The sequence below is a fragment of the Echinops telfairi genome, unplaced genomic scaffold (assembly GCF_000313985.2).
Source record: "Echinops telfairi isolate 266 unplaced genomic scaffold, ASM31398v2 ScPeMD7_7424;HRSCAF=8462, whole genome shotgun sequence".
Lineage (NCBI taxonomy): Eukaryota > Metazoa > Chordata > Mammalia > Afrosoricida > Tenrecidae > Echinops > Echinops telfairi.
The window spans coordinates 92,892,764-92,901,782 of record NW_022111324.1 but is presented as its reverse complement, the minus strand read 5'-3'; the positions used below and the strand labels follow the sequence as shown (position 1 = coordinate 92,901,782).

At 40.6% G+C, this 9,019-nt stretch overlaps 1 protein-coding gene across 1 annotated transcript in view; it reads right to left on the bottom strand.

Annotated features, from left to right (window-relative positions):
• TARBP1 (TAR (HIV-1) RNA binding protein 1) overlaps positions 1-9,019 on the bottom strand; it is a 132,144-nt gene that overhangs the window by 121,015 nt on the left and 2,110 nt on the right. Inside the window, exons 3-4 of the mRNA XM_045298216.1 lie at positions 8,834-9,003; positions 1,687-1,784 (exon numbers count right to left, since the gene is read on the bottom strand). Of these exons, the coding sequence (XP_045154151.1) occupies positions 1,687-1,784; positions 8,834-9,003 (268 nt within the window). The remainder of the gene's footprint in view (positions 1-1,686; positions 1,785-8,833; positions 9,004-9,019) is intronic.

Below are 9,019 nucleotides of genomic sequence, written 5' to 3'. Positions count from 1 at the left end.
CACATGTGGCCTTCCGAGGACATTTATCCAGCCAGCCGGGTGTTTTTGCCCGTCTTTTTTTACTTCAAAATAAGATATGTGCAGTGTGCATAGGAATTTGTTTGTTTGTTTGTTTGTTTTAGCTATAGTCCGGCTCTCCAACAGGTCTGAGGGACAGTGAACTGGCCCCGTTTAAAAAGTTTGAGGACCCCTGCTTTAGAGTATTGAAGAGCAAGAATGTTACTTTGAGGGCTAAGGTGCACCTGACCCAAGTCATGGTATTCTCCATTGCCTCATATGCATGTGAAAATTAGACATTGACTAAGGAAGGCCAAAAAAGAATTGATGCACTTTAATTTTGGTGCTAGAGAACAATATTGAAAGTATCATGGACTGCTGAAAGGGCAAACCAATCTATGTTGGAATATGTTAAGGCCAGAGTGCTCCTTAGAGGTATGGCTATCAAGACTTTGTCTTACATACATTGGATGTATTGTCAGGAGAGACTAGTCCCTGGAGAAGGACATGATGTTTGGTAAAGTAGAAGGGGAACGAAAAAGAGGAAGGCTCTCAAGGAGATGGACTGACACAGTGGCTTCATCAATGGGAGCAGGCATAGGAATAATTGTAAGGATGGCACAAGACCGTGCAGTGATTCAGTCTGTTATGCACAGGGTCACGACGGGTCGGGAAGATGTGATGGCACCTGACAACAGCAATATTAAGAACACACAGATGGAATAATGAGTATCAGGGAGGTCGTTTGGAATGTAAAAAGGGCAACAGAATGAACCTTAGATAGTGCTGAATTTGTTGAGTATACTGTCATGGAGGGAGACACAAACTATTCATGTGAATGAGCTGTCAAGAACTAACGCCCTGCAAATGAGCACAAGTAAATCTTGGGAAATCAAAATACTGCTGACATCTGATTATAAAAGTATACACTTTTGTACAATGCTATCAATTGGAGAACCTGGGCAAAATCTGTTATCTTATTTTTTACAACTACATATGTATCTAAAATTATCTCAAAAAATGCAATAAAAAAATAAAGTCACAGAATTTTTTAAAAAGTCAATTACAAATGATTATTCACTGCCCAACTCAAAAGATTACTGCCATAAAAGTAATGCTGACACATAGCAACTCCATAAGACAGAGTAGAACCGCCACTGTAGTTTTCTCACACTGTGACTCTTTATGGGACAAGAAAGCCTCATTTTTCTTGAAGTGACTGGTGGCTTAGAACTGTTAACCTTGCAGTTAGCAGGCCAATGTGCAATATACCACATCACTAGTCTACTGGAAAATCCCCCTCACTCATCAGAATTCTAGATTCAGATGCAAGCAGTTAAGTAATGTTTAAAGAAACACGTAAGAATTAAAGAAAACACCTACAGAAGTAAAGGGACATCATTTACTTTAATTCACCTTTCAAATTGTTCAGAACGGATTTTAAGTACGTTTTTCAAGATCTTTTTGAAACAGTACAGAAACTAAATTTTTAAGACTAAGCCAACTGAAAGCGTTAATTTCATAAAACAGTTTACATTCAAATCTAAATGGCATTCGTGATAGAAAACAAAGTACATTAGAATCCTATCATGATGTATCCAAGTTGATCCTTTGCACTGCTTAAGAATTTTAAAAAATATATTAAAATTGTATCTATATAGACTTTGCTAAAAATATAAAAGGACTTACCTGGTTTCCTTCTAGCGTTTCCATAATTAAAATATAATTTTCCCAAAACTTTAGAAGCTCATCCTTTTTCTTCTCATGCCACCAAAATAAATGTGGATCTGACGTGATTAAAAAATAAAATTACTTTTGAAAATTTCATAATTTTTTATTGAACACCATTTCTAAAACAATGGCATTATTACGAGTTCTATGCTCTCCAACAATGAAGAGGATGCCTCTATACCACTGTCAGGTAAGTGCTGGGCTACTAGCAGCAAGGTCAGTGATTCAAAGCCACCAGCTAGCTTCACGGGGGAAAATTAACACTGATTGTGCCCATAAAAATTTACTTCAGACACCCCAAATAGAGTAAATATGAATGAGAATCAACTCAATGGTGGTGGGTGGTTTGTTGAATACACTAGATTTCAACTCTAAAAGATAGCTTGGGCTAACAAATATTTCAAAAGGGAAAAAAATGTTTTTAAATTAAGATTGTTATTTTGAAGTTCTGGATAAGTGGGGGGGGGGGCAGAATAGGGGCTTCTGCCTTGCCTGCTAAGGGAATGAACACAGGACCCTATGCAACGAGTTATGAACAAAAGACTCCGTGAGAACTGGCTTGGCAAATACCTTAACCTTGAAGCTGGGCCCCAGTGAAAATCCTGATGCGGGACAGTAGTAACTCTAGAGAATTCTGAAACATTCTGAGATATGTTGACCCAGAGCAGCAGCCCAGTGAAAACTGAAAGAAATGATGCATGAGACCCAAGGGTGGACTGAATAACTAATTGGAAAGTTCCTTAACCTATGCAGAGCGCCAACCCTCCCCTAATTTGACAGTACCATATAAAAACTAAAAGTATTCCCCTAGACAACATCCCTCCTCAATTCAAAAGGGGAGACCCACCTTCATTTCATTGAAGTGATTATGCTTTAACAAGACTGTGGCTTTGCTGCTGTGTGAGCTCAGCCTATTTCTGGACACTAACAAACCACATGGTTTTGGAGCTGGATAGTTCAGTTCCATGGGTTCAGTGCCCTGCTTATATTAACTATTTTCTCTCCCTCAGAACCTCACTATTGCAGTGAGGCAAGAGTCCAGACAATAAAGAAAACGGAGTGGAAAGCAGCAATGAAATTTAGAATCAGAAAACCATTTTCAAAAAAAGGCAGATTCAGGGAAACAATATCAAGTTGGCATAAAGGAAAGCCAACAAATGGGCAGTTTAAATGGTTTTAAACAGAGTGCTTTATTTTGCCAGCTTAGAAGCCTGAGAACCACCCCATGGCATACCACAATCACTCAATGAGCTCTTGTCCACAGGGATCCCTCGTGATAAAGAATGAGGCCAGGCAGGAGACTTGATAGGGCAGGCCTACAGGGCCAGACTTGAAACTAAGTAAAGGATATGCCCTACTCCAGGTGTATGCAATGATCAGCTGCCACTGGGCAACACTAAGGAGACATAAGTTACCATTAAGACTGTTTTCAAAGAAGGTCAAGGCTTAATCCTTGTAAAGGGGGTGGAGGTGAAGGGGCAGGAAACACTCTTGCACTCTCGTCTTTGTCCCTCCTCTAATATCAGGCAAAAATTCTGCACTTCTAAAAAGGGCAGAAAATCGTTTCACCTCTGTTTCATTCCTGTTCCTACTCTAATACTAAGCAAAAATTGTATACTTTGAAAAAGTTTTAAAAAATCTTTTCACCCCAGCCTACACTGACCTTAGACAAAGGTTATGTGCTGCTATGGGAGGGAAAGGAAACTAGCTTGTGCTAACACAAAGTGGTGGGCTGCTGCTAATGGAGGTGAGGCAGGAAGGAAACGTGTCTGTGTTAGTCTGGGTACATTAGAGAACCAAATCCACAGAAACTCATGTATAAGAGTTCTACATAAAGGTTAAATGCGCATCAAGAAAACATCTCAACTCAGTGCTGCCCAAGCCCACAAGTCCAACAGTAACTCCTTAACCCATATATACTATATCCAACACCAATCCACTAAGCCCTCCTCCATCTCACAAGACACAATGATGCCGACTGCAGGAGGAAAGCCAAGTCAGTGAATGTGTAAACATCTCAGTGCTGGCAGGGGTCTCCACACGGCTGCTCCAGCACACAGGGCTGCATCAGCGTAGGTCCATGTGGCTTCTCAGGGATGTCTTGCAGGAATTGAGCCTTGCCAGCTAAAGCAGGGAACTGCCTAAGGCAGCTCCACCCTGGTCCGACCACCAGAATGCAAGAGACCTGAGAACTCGAAAGGCGGGGATCACTGAGCCTTTATCCATCCGCCCTTCAATTAACCTCACCTGTGTTTATCGGCCAGGTTGGTACAATAAACAAACTACCTCAGTGTCCAAGGCTTAACCACACACAGCAGAAATCAGTTGCCACAGGAAAGGTAACAGAACTCACATGTGTTCTAGACCCTTCACTAAGTAGAAGGCAAGAACTTATTTGCTCCTGGAAAAGCAGAAACAGGGAAAAAAAGCACCAAATCAGGCTCAAGTGTCTGTTGTATATAGGACTGCTTGCAATAAATCAGAAGTTAGCTAAAGGTTCAACTGCACCAGGCCTAAACTTGAGATTTGGGAGAAATTGAAAACCTCCTGTCCTTATCACAAGCCTTGCACCAAATAACAAACATCAGCAGTCTATGGGAAGGGCAAAGGCATGGCGGCATCCAGGGCTAGAGAAGAACTAAGACAAGGAAGAAAACCACCTGGTTCTTTAGGCTTCACACTAAGTTGCAAAGATCCATCCCTAGAAAAACTTGAAGACTGTAGTACACTGAAAGGAATTATACCAACGCAAAACCAAACCCAGCTTAACTACAAACTAGATCAAATGAACCAAAGAAGAGTGGCTATGTCTAGGCATAAATATATGTCACTACTTTTCTTTTACACACAATATCTTAAACTTACGAGACAGGAACGGGTAAGAAAGAATGGCTCATTGTCAGATAAAATGGCAAACAAACCAGAACTATTTGATCCCAGCATAGGACTTAAAAGTAGCATTTTAAAGGGATCAGCCAAAAACTATTGTTACTAGAGTTCCAGTTCATACAAGCACAGGTTTTGTGTTAGTCTGGGTACTTTAGAGAAACAAATCCATCTGTAAACCTTCACTAAATTCACAATAGAAAGTTACAAACACATAATCATATCCAAACCTTTAGACTTTAGTTCTTATGTAAGACAAGTATTGCTAGAACCAATACAAATGATAATCATAGTATAAACTGGTGAATGACTGTATTAAAATTGGATATATTGAAATATTGTACCTGAACGGTACAATAAACAATTTTCATCTGTAAATCAAATAAAAACAACAAAAGTTCCTGCCAGCACCCAAAAAAAAAAGTTTTATATAAGCGCAAATCAACATCCCAATCCAGTACTGCCCAAGCCCACAAGTTCAACATTAACCCACTAACCCATATGTCTGACACCAATCCACAAAGTCTCCTCCATCTCACAAAAGACAACCAATGACGCCAACAGCAGGAGGAAAGCCAAATCAGTGAACCTGTAAGCATCTCAGCGCTGGCAGGGGTCTCCACACGGCTGCTCCAGCACTGAGGGCTGCATCGGGGTAGGTCCATGTGGCTTCTCCTTGGGGATGTCTTGCAAGAAGTGAGCCTTGCAAGCTAAAGCAGGGGACTGGCTAAGGCAGCTGCACCCTGTTCCGATCATCAGAGAGCAAGAGACGCAAGAACTAGAAAGGTGAAGCTGACCGAGCTATTTATCTCTCCGCCCCTTCAACCAACCCCACATGTGTTTATCGGCCAGGCTGGCAAAATTAACTATATCAGGTTTATTCCACATAAAGTTTAAAACTAACTCTACCATCAGTGGATGATTGCAAAATAAGTTCTCTCAGTGAGACATTTGTCTTAGTTTCCTTAGGGTTCCTTCAAAAACAAGGTACTTTTGCAAACTATTTTGAGGTTAGGTTAATACCGAACTTTAACAACACTCAAGCTTCCCAAACCAATGGAACACTGCAACGAGTTTATGGGAGTGTTGCCCATAAAACAGAACTAACATTGTAAAGAAGGCTGGGAAGGTCTCAAAGATGAGTCAAAGAGACTGTCAATCTCGACAAATGAAACTGTGGCTCAAGTCTAACAAGTGGTGGAAGATGACCACAGAATTACCACTGATAGTAACTATTGCAGTTGGACTCGCAGAGTTGGAACTTTCCATTTTAAGTGAAGATACTGGCCTCTAACTTTTAGCTTGATGACTGCTCAAAGAGTCGCATGAAGATCAGCTGGCAAAGAGCTGATCATTCCATCAAGTCTTTTAAGCAACGTCAAAGCTAATGACGATTTTATGGAGCAACTCAAACAAAGGCTTAATTTATATGATTCAGAGTAAGGCCTATTCAAAACAACGGTTTCTAAGGCTACTTGCTGGGCCAATTAACCTCAAAACAGAGAGGTCAGCTCAGAAGGTTGTGACTTTCAGATCCTAAAGGATCTTGACAGATGTTCTCAAAGATCTAAAGATGCTTATAGGTGGGTGGAGGGGGAATATGATTAGAAAGAAGTTTTAAGAACATTAAAAACCGCACTGCAAAGTCATGCTGAGGAATTTTTCCAACACAATGTATTTGTTCATTCTTTAACGGTAGCCCATTAGCGTGGGTCGTCTTATGAGAATTTCGTTAGGAAACCTTACTTCACTCTACAGCTTTCTCTTGCCGCTGCAGCAGTTTTATTCCCCAAACTCAATGAATTCTTAAAAGGAGCATGATTTTGAGTCCCACGAGCATGCCAAAATTTCCATTTTGAAGTGGCATAAATATAATAGTGTGGAATCCTTCGGGAAAGGGTTAAATAGATGAAAATACCACTTTCAGAATACATAGACCTAGATGGAGAATATGTTGAGAATAGGTTTACATTTTGATATTTTTGTTCAATAGTGATATGATTTTGTAGCAATACTGGTGGTTATGTGTTGGGCTATATGTAAGGTCAGCAGTTTGAAACTAGCTGCGCCTTGGGAAAAAGATGGGCCTTTCTATTCCCATAAAGTTACAGTCTCAGAAATTCACAGGGGCAGTTCTATCTTGCCCTATACAGTCCCTATAAGTTGGCACCAACTGAATGGATGGCAATGAGTTTGGTTTAGGTTTGGTTAAAGGATATAGTGAAAAACTAAACAGCATGCAGGAGAAAGGGATTTTACTCAGGGATGGAAATCATAACAAAAGTACCAAATCGAAATTAAAATACCCATTGATGAAATTATGTGACATGCGTGGTTTTAATATTGTATCTCAGGAATCTATTGACGAATGCACTCCGAGAAACAGTAAGCAAAAAAAAAAAAGGAATAAACTACAAGAAGGATAAAAGGGCTCTGAGAACTCAGGTAAAGAAAATACCCAGGAAGATTATGAAGATAGATCTTTATGGCATGAACAGCACACTAGGAATAGGGAGTAAAGCAATAATTGAGCATATAAGAGAATTCTTGAGAGATTCTTCATGAACATAAAACTTTTTACCTGAAAAGCACTGTTTAAGGTTTAGACAATAGCAAATAATTGGAGCTGAACTAGTGATTAAAGAAAAACCAAAAAAACTCACTGCCATTGAGTCCAGGCCGACTCAACGACCCTATAGGACAGGGTTTGAAATTGACCCTGCAGTTAGCAGCCCACTCCCAGGGCTCCTGAGCTAGTGATGAGAGAGAGAGAGAGAGAGAGAGAAAGAAATACATTTTCAAATGAAGTAATGCTAGAATAAATTTCAGGAAAGGAGAAATAATTATAGTTTACTACAACTGACCACCCTTGAAAAGCATTTACATAGTCATTTTATAAATACTGAATATTCATTTAATCAAAATTCTAAAATTATAACCATGACGATGGCTGTTACTATATGCAACTCACTCACTACCATGCAGTTGATTCTGACTCATAGTGCAGAAAGTTTCATTTTTCTCCCACAGAGAGGCTGGTGAGATTGAACTACTGACCTGGAGGTTAGCAGCCCAATTGGCAAAACCACAAGGGGAGCATTCACTTCTAATGTTACTACTAGGATGCACAGCTACAACACCTGGGTGAACAGCACCAGATAAAACTGCTAAAAAGTCATTTTCTGAAATAAAATAAGTGGGCGGTAAGTAGAGCGTAAAGACCACTGCTTACCTTAAAACTATAGAACAATGCATGTTTCAACTTTGACAATTAAGTCTTCCAGTGAAAACCCTCATCCACTGATTGCATTATTTGTGGGCTGTTAAAATATTTACTATGGAATTTTGAACATCTATGAGAATCTAACCGCTCTGTAAACCCTATGTAGGTTTTACAATAATAAAAATCGAAATCAACTCAATGGCAGTTAGTTTGGTTTGGGTTTGATGAAAATCTAGAAACTTATTCACAACTACAGTCAAACAAAAGCCTTTACTTATAAAAATGAATTCCTTTAAAGGAATAAAATCTATCTATCTATGGATACAATTTTGAACTAACTTATTTTAGACTGTAATAACTCAAATATGATTTTAAGAAGAGTAACTTCAGTGGTCAGACCAGTCAATAGCAACATACCAAGGTTAAAGGAGAGCTTATCTAATTTTTCTGTAATAAAGTAGGAATAGAAAGTCTCAACTTTGCCCCCCAGAGCGCCTGGTGGTTTGGAACCAGCCAGGGATCCTCCTGTTAAATGAGTAAATCCTGCTCCTAAAATAATTACCAAAGGGAATTTCAAAAGAATGTGATGGCTTTATCTAACACTCGTTAGAAATACCAAAATACTTAATAGTTTGTCCTACCAATTTGATGGTTTTCTACCAGATACACTGTATCTACCAGATACACTGTAAATTTCTATCTAAAAATCCTTCCCGAGCTTTATCATCTACTTACTAAATTATCTCACAAGTGCCGTATGTCACCTTGCTCTACAGAAGTTTCGGAAATGTACACTATTCCCAACTGTAGTGATCTGTGTCACAGAAAGTCTGGGTCCAAGTTCCCCAGGTGTTCAGACCTGATGAGGGCCATCAAACAAGGAAGAGTCGCGAAGACGAGCACTCGAGGCTGGTTTTCCAAGCAAGCAAGCCCCCCACAGCGCCCACCCATCGGGTAAGGAAAGCAGGTGTGCACTGGGGGCCAAGAGGCAAGTACCGTTTGCTGCGGGGCCTCCGCAGGTGCAGTCGGTCCCCAGCGCCGCGGCCAGCTCCACGGCCCTCTGCAGCACGTAGCGCGCCCTCTTGCGCGTGAGCGCGTCCTCTGCCTGGCTCAGTCCCGTCTGCACGACACTCCAGAAGCGTCGGCCCGGCCGGGCGTCCACGCCCCTCTCGGGCCCGTCCG